Source organism: Rhinoraja longicauda, chromosome 6, assembly GCF_053455715.1.
Source record: "Rhinoraja longicauda isolate Sanriku21f chromosome 6, sRhiLon1.1, whole genome shotgun sequence".
NCBI classification, from domain to species: Eukaryota; Metazoa; Chordata; class Chondrichthyes; order Rajiformes; family Arhynchobatidae; genus Rhinoraja; species Rhinoraja longicauda.
Genome location: NC_135958.1, coordinates 78,735,061 through 78,750,973, shown reverse-complemented (window position 1 = coordinate 78,750,973; position 15,913 = coordinate 78,735,061). Strand labels below are relative to the sequence as shown.

Genomic DNA, 15,913 nt, shown 5'->3' with positions numbered 1-15,913 from the left:
CCTACCAGGTTATAGAGTTGCACCTTCATTTCTCCAATCTCCACTCTCCTTGAAGTTTCTCTTTAAAACTTACTTGTTTGACCAAGCGTTTGTAACTTATCCACTATCCCTTGCATGATTCGGCATCAATTGTTTGACACAATAAATGCTTTAGGCTGTTTCAGGTACATTATAAGCATCTTTTAAATTTGAGTTTTGAAGATATCTATTTTTTTTAACATCTTGCTTTTAAACTTAATACCCTGAGAGAGGTATTGCGGACTGCGAACTTTCCATCTATTGGAGTGAACAGGTATAACAGATGACATTTTAAATGTAAGTTAGTGCTATGGATAGATGGTCCAGGCTTGGTATTGTATATGAAGTTTGCAAAGTATTGCCCATTTTATTAATCGAATCGCAGTACACTTTAAATAATAGAACATGGGGACAAATGTCAGTTCAGTACCTTATGATGACTTCTCCTCAAGGCTACATTGGGTATAAAGACACATGCTGGATCGTAGTCAAACATTTTCCACAATAGGCCATGAGGAAATAATAAAATTTCAGTTTAAAAATATAATACCGCCTAGTTTCAAATGAGATGGTAAAATGCCTATATGTTGTCTGTACAATTAAATCCCATAACACTCCCGAGCTTTCAATTAGTGGTGTCTTATATTTTTGCCCAGGTATCGACTACAAACTGTGAAGTCCTTAGCAGGTGTCAGTCTTATGTTGCGGTTATTGTGGGCATGCTTGCGATGGGATGACATGGCAGTTAAACCACCAGCAGGTGTCAGCACTGCTCGTACAGGTATGGGTAGCATGAACACATTTGTGGTTGTAACTTAAAAGTTGCATTCTCAAGTAGTTTGATGAAGTGTGTTTGCAGCTGTTCAGGTATTAGATACCACAAAATTAAGTTTTATGCTAGCTTCCTAGTCTTCAGAACATAATATTTCTTGTGTACTTGTTAACCTTCATAAATGAATTAAAAATATAGCAATCCATGGAAGGAAATGAGAGGGAGATAAAAAGACACAAGTGCTGGAGTAACTTATTGGGTCAGACAGCATCCTTGGGAGAACATGGATAAATGACATTTCAGATTGAGACCCTACTTCAGTGTTAGAGAGAGGAGAACATCAAAGTAGGCATATCTTGAGGAGATCTTGCAGTAGAGCAGTCAAAATGTAGAAACACGGAACTGCAGATGCTGGTTTGGGGGGGTGGGGGAAAGATACAAAGTGTGGGAGTAACTCAGCGGGTCAAGCATCATCTCTGGAGAACATGGAATAGTGACGTTTCGGGTCAGGACCCTTCCTCGGACTTGCAATAGCATGCTACTTCTCAGTATGTATATTTTTTTAAATCATATGTTTAAATAAGGGAATTTTGGTGAATGCGATGTCACCAAGAAAGTTTCAGGACTTTTAAGAGGACACTGGAGAGAAATGTATTCCCTGGAAAACCCAGTGTAACTTAAAAAGATCAAGATTGCAATTTAATAGTTATGACTTTTCTATCATTTGAAGTTTAGGTATTTTGTCCTCTCTATTACTGTAGTAGAAGTAATCTGTCTTTTTTTGACAAAAGACAGGTTCAAGTCTTGGAACGCCATGAGTTAGATGCACAGTTGAGGGAAAAGGTGTTAGCATGATGACCAAATAGTTCCCATCATTTGTTTATTGTTGCAATGACAAATAATTACTTTTGTTTCAGTTTCTACATACTGAAAGGCACATTGAGTAGAAACTTTGAAAAATGATTGAGATACTCAAGACTATAAAATGCATACATGATGTTCATTTACGGCAGTTAGTGGTGCAGCAGGTAGTGCTGCTGCAATCTATCTCCAGTGATCTGAGTTTGATCTTGACTACTAGTGCTATCTGCGGGAATTGCACGTTTTCCCCGGGTCTTCAGTTTCCTCCCACGTCCAAAAGCAGTGCCAATTGTTAAATTGCCCTTGTGTAGGAGGGTAGTAGAACCAAGGGAGTTGATGGAGCTTATGAAAGAGAATTGGTTTCAGAGAAATAATTTGGGGAATTAGATTCGTCTGAGAACCAGCATATAGTTAATGTACACAATAGCCTCCTCTAGTGTTGTAAAGAAATATGAAGTTGTTCAAAATTGTCCCATTTCAAGCTGCCTTGTTGATTAAATACATCAAGTGGAAAAATGTTGAAAATGTTCAAATTGGGACAAGATCAAAATCTGGAGACTGCATCAAATTAACGTATCAAGCTGGGACAGTGACTACTGTGCTAAATGTGTCCATGGCACTTCTACCTTGTAGGTAGAGAAGAGAAAGCTGGAATTTGAGAAATTATGCTTGTCAGTAAGAATGTTCATATAAACTTATCAAAGTGTCTGCAGGTATCAGTGCCTGAAAGTCCAGGCCCAGCAATGTTCATCGTCTGGGTTGAAAGAGTAAGGGGTGTAATTTCCGCTATTCGAGGGTTGATTTTGCACTGAATCGTGATTGCTAGATTACAAGCAGGAAGGGGTCTAAAATGTTCTGTCGTTTAAATAAATGACTTTTTAATGATAAACCTAAATTATACAGAAGCATAAATGCAGTGCAGAAAATATTTTAATGGTATTACTTTATATTTGTTGAATTTTAAGTGGTGATTATTGCTATTTACCTTTAAGATGTCCATCCGATATGTTATGGATTTATAAAAATAAAAGTATGAATTCACACACATTATTGCAGAAACTACAGAAACTGATATCACCACTACTGAGATTATCAAACGCAGAGATGTTGGACCTTATGGAATCCGTTCTGAATACTGCATTCGGAAAATTATCTGTCCCATTGGTGTACCTGAAACCCCTAAAGGTATAGCTCATCATGTCTATTTCTAATTCTTTTGACATCAGCTTTATTTAAATGTAAAACTTTGTTCAAGATTTTACTGCTCCCTTAAACCTAACATTAGATTCATTCATATGATGGACATGGAATTAATGCACCCTCACTTCAAGATTGTTAATTCATCCTGGTCTAGATAATCTAATAGAAACTATTTCATTGTTCTTTGTTGTTAACAAAAACTGATATGTGTAGTTGGTTCTGCTACTGGAGCTATTCGGCGTCTCCTGGTTACTGGCAAGAAAGACAACCAAAATCTCCCATTTTAACCAAATGTCCCTACCACTGCATCATTTAAATACTCTGCTTTTCCATATTACCATATAGGTTTATTGTATCTGTGTTTCAAATTCTCATTTGAAGTCCCCTCTTTTGGTTTGTAATTATGTATTTCACCAGAGTTTGTCTTCCCCACCAACACAGGCTCTTTCCCATCTATCTTTCTTTGTCCTTATTTAAAGCTCTAGATCTTGTATATTTACTCAAATGTCTTTTATCTGCAATGGCTACTGAGCAAAGCCCATCAAGCTTAATACGACCGTATTAACTTTGCATGTTCTCCCTGTGACCACGTGACCTCCAGTGCTCTGCTTTTCTCCCACATCCCAAGGACGTGCGGGTTTGTATTAGCCTCAGTAAAAAAGAAATCCTTTGATGTACAGGGAGAGGAAGCGAAAGTAGGATAACATAGAACTAATGTGAGCAGGTGATCGATGGTCAGCATGGACTTGATGGGCCAAAGGGTCTATATCCATGCTGTATCTCTAAACTAAACTAAACAGCTGGCATTTTATTGAATGCATTTGTAGTTCTGCATAAAATACTTTTTCCAATACCTTGACTTTTCTTGTGTATTTCACATTAAGATTTAGATTTTATCTCACTCCATTAAACACTTCATCTCAGTAATTTGTATCCTTTTCATAAAATCTTAGAAACAAAGCACAGAAGTGTGTCATTTCGGCTCCCTTCATCCATGCTGGCGATCAGCAAGAATCCCATTTGCTCACTTTAGGCCTGTGACTGCTCCATCTTTCCTATCCAAATACCTGCTGGATCAGCCCACCATGTGGCAGCTTGTCCAAAGCTTTATTGATGTCCATGGAAACAATAGGAAAAAAACTGCAGATGCTGGTTTAAATCGAAGGTAGACACAAAATGCTGGAGTAACTCAGCGGGACAGGCAGCCTCTCGGGAGAGAAGGAATGGATGACATTTCGGATCGAGACCCTTCTTCAGTCTGAAGAAGTTACTCCAGCATTTTGTGTTTACCTTCCATGTAAACCATATCCATTGTTCTACTCTCATCAATTTTCCTAGTTGTCACCTCAAAATTTCAATCAGATTTGTGAAACACGATCTACCTTGCGCAGAACAGTGCTGACTCCTACTCAATCCCTGCATTTCCAAGTGAACACCAATCCAGTTCCTCAGAATCTTCCCTTACATTGATGGTAGGGCTCAACAGACAGTAATTTTCCGTAAGGATGGCAAGAATTAGTGAGTTTCTGGAACATTGTACGAAGTTACAGTGCTGCAGGAATGGCATGCTTATTGGAACTGCATGCTTTTTTAATCTCAACTTTGATACTTGTACCGCTGCAGTCTGTGTGCACTACATTTTGGTAGCTCTTTATCAGGCCAGCAGATGAAACTCTTTGCTGTCTTATCATCATATCATATCATATATATACAGCCGGAAACAGGCCTTTTCGGCCCACTAAGTCCGTGCCGCCCAGCGATCCCCGTACATTAACATTATCCTACACCCACTAGGGACAATTTTTTACATTTACCCAGCCAATTAACCTACATACCTGTACGTCTTTTGGAGTCTTGATATGCTTTACATAAGTAATTGAAAGTGTGTGTTGGTCCAACCTGAAGATGGTAGATGTGCACGGACAAGTATTTTTCCCTTAGTTTAAGATGCGAAATAGAGGCAGAAAAAAAAAGAAGCATGATGTTAAAGATCAGGAAATTCTGAAAGATGTTTTCAAAAATATTGTACAAAATGTTACTTATCGGTTAATGCTTTAATTATTTTAATTTTTTTCCACTTCTCGTCCATTTTAAAGAAACTCCAACACCTCAGAGGAAAGGTCTTCGATCTAGTGCTTTACGACCAAAGAAGATTGAGGCCCCAAAACAGACTGGTCCTGTTATAATTGAGACCTGGGTCCCAGAAGAAGAACTGGATTTGTGGGAAATTCGCAGTTTTGCAGAGAGGTAAAATGGATTTGGGTTTCTAAGATAAATTATTGTTCAATGGTACTTCTGAAAAACATAACCTATGTCCATTTTGTCTCAAGTTACTAAAGATAATGCATAGTTGGGAGGCATATAAGAGATGCAGCAATATAGAAATGGTTATTATAGTACTGTTTCAGATTTTCCTGATTAATCTGAAACTTAAGTTGCAATGTTTGGTACTTATATAACATTCCAATTTCTACATTTGTGCTTCATGTAAGAACATCAGAAAGAAGTAGGAGACGGCAATTGGCTCTTCAGGTCTGCTCCTTTATTCATCAAGACTATTTTTTAAAACCTCACGGGATATATTAATCTCCGAAGTTGCGTTATTTTAAGCCTAGGACAATAGTGGTTTTATATATGATGCTATGTATCTGGATCTTGACAACATTGGGGAAGGAAAGAGTTCCATCGTTTTGTGATTTGCGAGTAACACAAAGTCCTGACCAGAAAGGGAAAATGCCCATGTTTGTAACAGACCTTCCTTAAAACTATAAAGGATATTCGTTGCCGGGTACAAATTCGATCAATTGATTCTGTACCAAAATGAAGACCTTCAAAATATATTGTTACGTTCCCATTTTCAAAAATATGTGGGATTACTGTGGGGTTTTTTTTGAGGAAATGGCCACATTTACCCAAAGCATATGTGCAGGTAAATTGGAAAATAAATTGGTAAAAATCCATAGGTAGCTTATGTTTGCCCTGAAAGTCACAATCTGCGAACATCATTTTCTGAAAATCTGAAAACCGCAACAATTGGCAGTGTCACTCACCACACTGTCAGCTATCAGAAATGTGAAACATGTGTTTTGCTTGTGCAGTAACTCCTACTATCCTTGATTTTAATTTGCTTGATGCTTAAACTGCTTAAATTAGCATTAATAAATCCCAAATTGGGATTCCACCCCCTCCCCTCCCAACTTCATGATTTTTTATTTAAACTGAGAAACACTAACCAATACCAATAACCTGAGACCCTAACAATGACATTTCTGTTGAACATATTGTAGAAGAATGGCATTTGTCCAAGTGAAAGTATGATATCATTAATTTTTTGATGAATATTTTTTGGTCATTCGCTTGCTTGTGTGTTCTAGGGTGGAAAAGGAGAAGGCGCAGGCTGCTGAGCAGCAAGCAAAGGTTAGTGAGCAGAAGAAGTCCGAAGAGTTCAAGGCCCAACTCGAGGCCCAGCTTAAACAGCAGCGTTTGGCTGCTCAGCAGGTGGGAAGGCATAAGATTTCCTTATCCCACCTGTCAATAAATTGCTTTATTTAACAGGGTTTTCATTTTTGTTTTGTTAATTTTGCCATTGTTGGTGGCTTGTTTTCAGCAGTACCAAATTTATACTTTGTGAATAATTGCATCATTGATCTTTAAACAATTTAAATTCTTATATAAAGCAAATAACACCTTGCTCTAATAACATATTTTTGTTAAATGTATTATCTTTGACCACCTGGCAAGTGATTCAGATTTTCATTTGTTGATTTAATCGATTTCTTGTTCAAAATGCTTGGCAGGATTCCAGTCTAGAGTTGTTCAAAGACATTGATTTAGGAAAGGTGTTCTTGCAGATGAGATTACTGTGGAGTTTGAGTATGTCACTAGAGCAGGAAAATTTTAGGGAATTTTAGGAAAATATTAAATTGACTGGGATTATTTTCTTTGGAATGGAATAGACTGAAGCAAAAAATCAGTCCAGCGGCATAAAATGACAAGATGAGATTAATTGAGATCATTTCCCTTGAGCAACGACATTAACCCAAAAACATATTGGAGGAATGTTTGAGGTGGGGGGGGAGCTGGGGAGTGGAAGAGGAAAAGAGAGAAGTTGAAAATTCTTTTCCCCCATTGAGGGTGGCAGGTGTGTTTGAAGGAAACTGGAAAGCTTCAAGTGCTGTAACCAGGAAGGTTACACGCAAAGAATTAGGAGAGTTTTCAAATCATCTTATGATAAGTGTGCCCTCTGTAAACAATATACACAAATATCCTCGCACTAATAACAGTTGCTGAGCTTAGATTTGGTGCAGGGTTGAGTTTCATTAACTCTACAGCTTCAGAGGATGAGAGTCAAAGTCCTTGCGAGAGATTCAAAGGTGTCTACTTTACTCTCCCAAATTGTGCACAGTGTGGGCTCTCAGAATTGGCAAAATAATGTTCTGGATTTCTATCCTCTTTATAACAATTTAAAGCACCAGAAAGTAGAAATGGTAGAAATATATTCTCCATTTCTAACTACATCTTTTCTTATTCCGCATTCTCCAGTCATTTGGGTGAAATGGAAAACTCATGACAATTCACTGTACATCTTAATGCACAAATACCTTGCATAATGATACTTCTATTTGAATAAGTTGATTCTTCCTCAAGGCTAATTTTCAATGATCAAATTCAAAGGAAGTTTGATTAATTTTGCAATAACATTTTCAAAGCATATATTTGTTCAAAGCTTTGATTCCATGAAAAGATTTGACTGTAAATGGATTGCATTTAATACAAGGTGTTCAATGCATTGAGAGTTCAAGATGACATGCATCAACTTAGCATCTGTTTATCAATGACCCAGCCTGTTCATTGTAACTTGTACCTTTGGCACCTGAAGCTGATTTATTAGATTTTCATCTCTATCTTTTTCATCTGGCAGTTAATAATAGTTTTGTAACATATGTAATGAAGAGACAGTCGATTTTATCTTGTGGTGTTTTAAGGAGAATTATACTTTGTGGATATTATGAAAGATTGAATATTAATTTACAAAGAATGTTGTTTGTCTTCAGTAACAATTAAAAAGGTGTTTGTTTCATAATTATTAGCCAGTTGCATAACTTTGGCATTGATATGATATCATTCCAATATACATTGGGATTTAATTGTATGTTTCTGGCCTATGCCTGCTCCATTTTTTATGTCTCTTAAAATTCAAGAATATCTTAATCTGTTGAGTAAATGTTTTCAGTAATTAAGTGTTATTACCATTTCATTTTTAAAAATGCACCACATGTTAATCTACAAATATGTAAACAGTTAAACAAGTTATTTTTTAAATGGTTGAGAAGACTTCAAATTAATTGAAATCAAAAGTTTAAAAGCTCATAATCTGAACATTATCACATTTCTGTAGCGTGGTACAGAAAAGTACAGTTAAATTACTTATTTAAATGCCACTTTGTTTGGAAATGCTCTGAATGCCTGTCATAAGTGCAGTATTGATAATAATGTACTTGAATATTCCACAGTTTATATCTGTTAAGATTAGTTTGTACCTAGGGAGTGAAGGATGAGAATAGCAGACTGGGATATTTCCTTGTCGATCTGAAGATGTAAATATTGTTAAGCATGTCTTTTGTTTTTATGTGAAGATATTTTTGGTTCTTGAAAAACCTTTGGTAACTTTTATTGTACCTTGACAGAAGCGTCTTGAGCAGCAAAAGTTGTCAGCCACGCCTAATTCTGCTGCTCCTGCCTCTGCGACCAACACTACCACTATTGCCACTCCCCAGAAGTTAATGGTAGGCTCATTGGCAGGACAGGTCTCCCAAGGAACAAAAGTGGTTTTTACCACTAAAGTGGGTTCACCAACTACAGTGACAATTCAGCCAAACAAGAATTTTCAGCAGAGTTTCGCTACTTGGATCAAGCAGGGCCAGAGTGGACCAGGTTTGTGTCTTAATGGATGCATCTTCTTAGTATTTGTATTTATATGAGAGTGAGTGACAAAAGAATGTGATCCAAAGTGTAACTGAATACGCAGCTAGTTTCCTATCTCAGTGTCACCAAAAGCATGTTGCAGAAGCTTGTCTTATCCAGCGAAATGGGGAGGAAAGTTAATTAACTTTTAATGTTGTTGATGACTTTTTTCAAGAATTATAAAGATATACTAAGCCTTTATTATTGCTCAGCAGACTGCCTGGCCCTAAATAAAAAGCATATTTTGTAAATTATGGCTTCTAATTCACATAAATATTTCAAAATCTAAAGAATCTAAAGATGCAAAATGAAATATTTCAAACTTCTACTTTAAATTTGTTTTGCCCAATCTTCATTTTACATTATAGCGTGAAAAGTTGAATATTGAATTTTTTTGCTTCATAGTATATGCTGTTTGTGTATTCTTCAATGTAATTGCTGCTCAGCCAGACGACTGATATGACAGATTGCAGAGATCCAGGGATGTAATTGAATTAAAGCCTTATAACAACTGATGACAAAAAGAGGAGGTTCTTGCCATAGATTGCCAGACCTTTCGTAGGCAGCTTTCTTCAATGTTGTCGCCTCTCTGAACAAATTCGGAGTCATCGGTTTTGCCCCTTCATGTTCGCTGGATCAGACAGCTTCACTAATCAATGTGTTAAATTGACTCAGCACACATAGTTGAGCAAAAACAAATTGCATATTTTTGTCTTTGACTCGGCAAGTAAGAAACACAGAAACATAGAAAATAGGTGCAGGAGTAGGTCATTCGGCCCTTCGAGCCCACACCACCATTCAATATGATCATGACTGATAGTCCAAAATCAGTACCCCGTTCTGGCTTTCCCCCCATATCCCTTGATTCCTTCAGCCCTAAGAGCTAAATTTAACACTCTCTTGAAAACATCCAGTGAATCGGCCTCCATTGCCTTCTGTGGCAGAGAATTCCACAGATTCACAACTCTGGGTGAAAAGGTTTTTCCTCATCTCAATCTTAAATGGCCTACCCCTTATTCTTAAACTGTGATCCATGGTTCTGGACTCCCCCAACATCGGGAACATTTTTCTTGCATCTTCCCTGTCCAATCCTCTAAGAATTTTATGGTTCTATAAGATCCCCTCTCATCCTTTTAAATTCCAGCAAATACAAGCATAGTCGACCCATTCTTTCATCATACTTCAGTCCCACCATCCCGGGAATTAACCTGGTGAACCTATGCTGCACTCCCTCAATAGTAATAATGTCCTTCCTCAAATTAGGAGACAATACTCCAGGTGCGGTCTCACCAGGGCCCTGTACAACTGCAATAAGACCTCCTTGCTTCTAAACTCAAATCCTCTTGCAATGAAGGCCAACATGCCATTGGCTTTCTTCACTGCCTGCTGTATCTGCACGCTTACTTTCAGGGACTGATGTACAAATACAACCAGGTCTCGTTGCACCTCCCCTTCTCCTAATCTGACACCATTCAGATAATAATCTGCCTTCCTGTTCTTGCCACTAAAGTGGATAACCTCACATTTATCCACATTATACTGTATCTGCCATGCTTCTGCCCACACACCCAACCTATCCAAGTCATCTTGCAGCCTCATAGCATCCTCCTCGTAGCTCACACTGCCACCCAGCTTTGTATCATCCGCAAAGTTATAGATGTCACATTTAATTCCCTTGTCTAAATCATTAATATATATATTGTAAACATCTGGGGTCCCAGTTCCGAGCCTTATGGCACCCCACTAGCCACTGCCTGCCATTCTGAAAAGGACCCGTTAATTCCTACTCTTTGCTTCCTGTCTGCCAACCAGTTCTCTATCCATGTCAACACCCTACCCCCAATACCATGTGCTCTAATTTTGCACACTAATCTCTTGTGTGGGACCTTGTCAAAGGCTTTTTGAAAGTCTACATACACCACATCCACTGGCTCTCCCTTATCCATTCTACTTACTCAAAAAGTTCCAGAAGATTAATCAAGCATGATTGACCGATCCTGTCACTGCTTTCCAAATGGGCTGCTATTATCATATCATATCATATCATATATATACAGCCGGAAACAGGCCTTTTCGGCCCACCAAGTCCGTGCCGCCCAGCGATCCTGTACATTAACACTATCCTACACCCACTAGGGACAATTTTTACATTTACCCAGCCAATTAACCTACATACCTTTAATAATCGACTCCAGCATCTTCCCCCACTCCCGATGTAAGGCTAACTGGTCTATAATTCCCCGTTTTCTCTCTCCATCCTTTCTTAAAATGTGGAGTTACATTGGCTACCCTCCAGTCCACAAGAACTGATCCAGAGTCTATAGAACATTGGAAAATAATCACCAATGCATCCACGATTTCCAGGGCCACCTCCTTGAATACTCTGAGATGCAGACCACCTGGCCCTGGGGATTTATCTGCCTTCAGTCCCAACAGTTTACCTAACACAATTTTCTGACTAATGTGGATTCCCTTCAGTTCCCCCCTCCCACTAGATCCTCGGTCCCCTAGTATTTCCAGGAGAATGTTTGTCTTCCTTAGTGAAGATAGAACCAGTATTCATTTAACTGTTCTGCCATTTCCTTGTTTCCCATTATAAATTCACCTGTCTCTGACCGTAAGGGGCCTACATTCGTCTTCACTAATCGTTTCCTCTTTACATACCTATAGAAACTTTTACAGTCAGTTTTTTATATTTCCCGCAAGCTTTCTTTCATGCTCTCCCCCCCCCCCCCCCCCTCTTAATTAACTCTGTCCTCCTCTGTTGAGTTCTAAATTTCCAGTCTTCTGGTTTGCCGCTTCCTCTGGCCAATTTATATGCCTCTTCCTTGGCTTTAACACTCTGTTTGGAAACAATTCATGATAATGGCCTATTTAACTGGTTTCATCTGTAATGAAGGTCTCAAAATGTAAATAGAGCATTGAAAATATACATTAATTAATCATAATCATACTTTATTAGCCAAGTATGTTTTGCAACATACGAGAAATTTGTTTTGTTATTATTAATTATTTCTTTGTTCTTATTTTTGCACATCATTGTACATTTGGCATTTGTCACAGGGCTGAGGAGGAGAATTGGGCAGTGTTCCAAAACGCTGTCCTTGAGTGGGAAAGGCACAAAGCCGTCTGTGTTCATCAAGGGTTGCTGAACTATGCATGACATTGTAGTGGCCTGGCGGAGGCCAGAGAAAAGGCAAGACGCCAGGCAGTTTAAGATAAGGTTCTTTATTAGGCTGTGAGCTCCTGCTCACAGCGTAGTCCACCTAGGGATGAGCCACGCCTCCCAACGGGCTGGCTTTTAACCCCTTACGCCTGTCCGTCACGTAATGAGGGGGCTGACCCAAGGAGTGGCCTGATCCCCCGGGACCGCCACAGGACCCCCCCCCCCCCAAGAACCGGAGGTACAAAACGGACAGGAGGGCGCACGAGGCGACCAGCCCGGGTGCGCACCATGACCGGCGCAGGGACCGGCTACTGACCGACAGGTGGAGGGGTCGTAGCAGACACTGGTGGGGGTAACGTGGACGGGGGGCGACCGCGCGGGCGGGGCTGCGCAACCGGCACCGGCCGATCAATGTCCACGTGTGCCGGCTTCAGCCGTGCGACCGAAACAGTCTCGCTGCGACCCCCCATGTCCAGAACGAATGTGGCCGAGCCGTGTTGCAGGACCCGGAAGGGGCCCTCGTACGGCCGCTGGAGAGGTGATCGGTGCGCGTCCCTGCGCAGGAACACAAACTGGCAGTCCTCCAGAGCGGCAGGGACGTGTGGATGGAAGGTCCCATGACGTGACGTTGGCCAGCCTGCCCACCGTCTGCCAAAGACGTTGCAGGGCGTCAGAAGGCTGCTCCACTCGACCTTGCGCCGGTGGGATGAACTCCCCGGGAACCGTCAAGGGGGCCCCGTACACCAACTCGGCAGAGGAGGAGGCCAAGTCCTCCTTGGGTGCGGTGCGGATCCCCAGCAAAACCCACGGCAGGGCGTCCACCCAGTCTGGGCCCGTGAGCCGAGCCTTCAGGGCAGCCTTCAGCTGGCGGTGAAAGCGCTCCACCAACCCATTCGACTGTGGATGGTACGCCGTAGTGTGGTGTAGGCGGACACCCAAGAGTCGTGCCATGGCCGACCACAGTTCCGAAGTGAACTGCGGCCCCCGGTCGGATGTAATGTCCAGTGGCACCCCGAACCGGGCGATCCAGTGCGCCGCCAAGGCCCGAGCGCAGGTGGCCGTCGAGGTGTCCGCCAGCGGAATGGCCTCCGGCCACCGCGTGAAACGATCGACCACGGTGAAGAGGCCACCGCGTGAAGCGATCGACCACGGTATGTGTCTGAGTACACCACCTCAATTCGTTTCGTGGAGGGCAAAATCACGTCGGGGTCACCAGTGTAGTGGCCTGGCGGAGGCCAGAGAAAAGGCAAGACGCCAGGCAGTTTAAGATAAGGTTCTTTATTAGGCTGTGAGCTCCCGCTCACAGCGTAGTCCACCTAGGGATGAGCCACGCCTCCCAACGGGCTGGCTTTTAACCCCTTACGCCTGTCTGTCACGTAACGAGGGGGCTGACCCAAGGAGTGGCCTGATCCCCCGGGACCGCCACAACATAATATATTGGATATCAGCTGGGGAATGAAAGAACTTGCAAGGTTTTCAGTCATGCTTAATAGAAAGTCTTGAATTTAAAAATGTACCTATTTTGCAACAGATCAGTTTGTATATTTAAATAGTTTGAATGCATTTAATTATGCATCAGTGGTTGCTAATCGTACACAAGTGGGTTAGTAGCATCTCATCATTATTTGACTAAACTACATTTGGTTACTTGTAGAGTCAAAAAGACAAAAATATGCATATTTTTTTATCAGACGTGCATGCTCAGCTCTTTTCAGTATTTGCTTTTTTAATTTGGTTTTATTGTTTAACAGCAGACACAATAATTTCTTCAAACACTAGCTTTTATTCTATACATGTTTGCAAGTATAAGTAAGTAGTTTTATTCTCTGGCTATCTATTAGTCACCAGCACAGTTGCCACTGCAGGTACAACAATTGCCACCGCAGGTCAGACGTTCCAAATCACGGGGAGCCCGGTAACCATGACGGGTAAGGTGATAACTGGCAAGCTTCCACTCCCTGCAAACAGCAAAATCCTCACCGTCAATGTGCCAACCACTCAAGGAGGTAGGGTGGAGTCTATTAATGTGTTATTTATGTGATGGAGGGTTAAATTGTTACACCAATGTCTGTCAGGGTATAACTGGATGCCGTATCCTTTTGTAAATAGAGACACAAGAGACTGCAGATGTGGGAATCTGGAGTAACAAAAGGAGCATTGCTGGAGGAACGCTGAGTTACTCCAGCATTTTGTGTCTATCTTCAGTGTAAACCGGCATCTACAGTTCCTTCCTACACAGCTCTCTTTTGTTGTTGTCTTTTAAATTATGTTTGTTGTTGTGTGACATACATTATTGCCTCTTAAATTTATAAACTGAACTTAGCATGGGGTGGAAAAGCTGATGACCTCAGACAGCAGCGAAAGGTGGGGCATGGTAGTATGTGAGCTCAGTTGGTGACCCAATTATCTTCATTTTTAAAATAAGACATTTGGCCCCAGTGCCTCTCTGCACTGTCCTTTTGCAAATATTTGGGGACTTCTGCAAGCCACAAGAGCTGCTCCAGTCCAGCCCAGTTTCAACCTCGTGTTGTTATATTCACAGAATTGCACTCTTTATCCCAGTCTCCTCCACCACAATGCATGTCCCACCAGATGGAAACAGCCAGCAGAGCATCCCGTGAGTGGTTTATACTGAGATAGTGCTCCTGCAAGTTCTTAACATTGACAGTGGACCCCATTAACTATTGTGGCTTCAGGTTAAACAAACAAATAAACCCTGCTGTTTATCTGCCTCCTTGCCTCAGCTGATGAGTCAGTACTTCTCCATATTAAGCACCATTCAAAAGAAGTGCACAGAGCAGCAAGTGCATAGGGTAGTGTTTACCCATCACCTCAAGTGGCTCAGTGGACAAGCTGAAAGTAGAGGGAAGGGAACTGGATGTAAGAAAAGGCCAGAAAAAGAAAAGCGCGGCCAACAACAGATGACCAAGTGAGGGTGGAGCTCCTTTTTTCTCCAGAGATGCTGCCTGACTCTGTCCTTGGTGTCTATCTTCAGTCAGAGATGTTGTTAGCTCTTGGATTGTGTTTCTTTGCATTTGAAGCACGGCTTTGTAACGTTGAAGATGACATCAGAATCTTTTGTGCGTTCACATGTTTCCAGGAAGTCAAAGGTGACAGTTGTCACAACAATTTATTATTGTTTTAAAACATGCCATGAATTCCATTCCATGTGGACATAGCAAAGTAGAAAACAGTCAACTGCGTTTAAGTGACTGCATTCTAATATAAACGTTGTGATTGATTGCTCATTAAGTTTTAGGAATTGGGCAGGAATTGTTTTTTTGAATTTCCAAGTAATAGATGTGTAGGCAGCTCTATATAAATATTTTATCACCTCTGCTTACTGTGCTGCCAATGTCATCAGTAAACTTAAGCCTCATTTACCTGGTGAACATGGTAAACATTGGCACCGATTCCACGCAGTATTCATTTTTACGACGTTTCTTTTGTAGAAACATATTAAATGCTTTCCTTTTACTTTTATAGTAAAATATATAGCTTTTTTTAACATTGGCAGCATCATCATAAAATTCAGCTGTTTGCTACAGCAAACTGTCATAAAAGAGGAAATATTCGGGTTGAATCTGTGATGAAAGAAGCAGAGTAATTGATCTTTCATCTGAGAAGTTTTATGGATTCATGTTAACTCCTCTGATCGGGTCGTATTTGGTCAAACATTCGACTGTTCTGTCTTCAGTAGTTTCTAATCACCACAGAACCATCTACCTTAGACATAAGATCTATGAACATAATTTTTTGCCATTATCTCTATGTCCTGAAACAGTCTGAACAATTGAGATTGGAACTGTATGAACAACCATTTACCGTGTCCTCCATAATGTTTGGGACAAAGACTCATTTATTTATTTGCCTCTACTCCACAATTTGAGATTGTAATAGAAAAAAATCATGTGGTTAAAGTGCACATTGTC

General features: G+C 40.6%; 1 protein-coding gene across 12 annotated transcripts in view; it reads left to right on the top strand.

Annotated features, from left to right (window-relative positions):
- bptf (bromodomain PHD finger transcription factor) overlaps positions 1-15,913 on the top strand; it is a 112,471-nt gene that overhangs the window by 61,751 nt on the left and 34,807 nt on the right. For 8 of the 12 annotated variants that reach the window (XM_078401420.1, XM_078401424.1, XM_078401417.1 and 5 more), the window contains 6 exons: positions 675-799; positions 2,708-2,836; positions 4,948-5,098; positions 6,226-6,349; positions 8,539-8,785; positions 13,823-13,987. In XM_078401420.1, coding sequence (XP_078257546.1) covers positions 675-799; positions 2,708-2,836; positions 4,948-5,098; positions 6,226-6,349; positions 8,539-8,785; positions 13,823-13,987 — 941 coding nt within the window. The remainder of the gene's footprint in view (positions 1-674; positions 800-2,707; positions 2,837-4,947; positions 5,099-6,225; positions 6,350-8,538; positions 8,786-13,822; positions 13,988-15,913) is intronic. The other 4 variants (XM_078401423.1, XM_078401422.1, XM_078401428.1 and 1 more) reach the window with 2 other exon arrangements.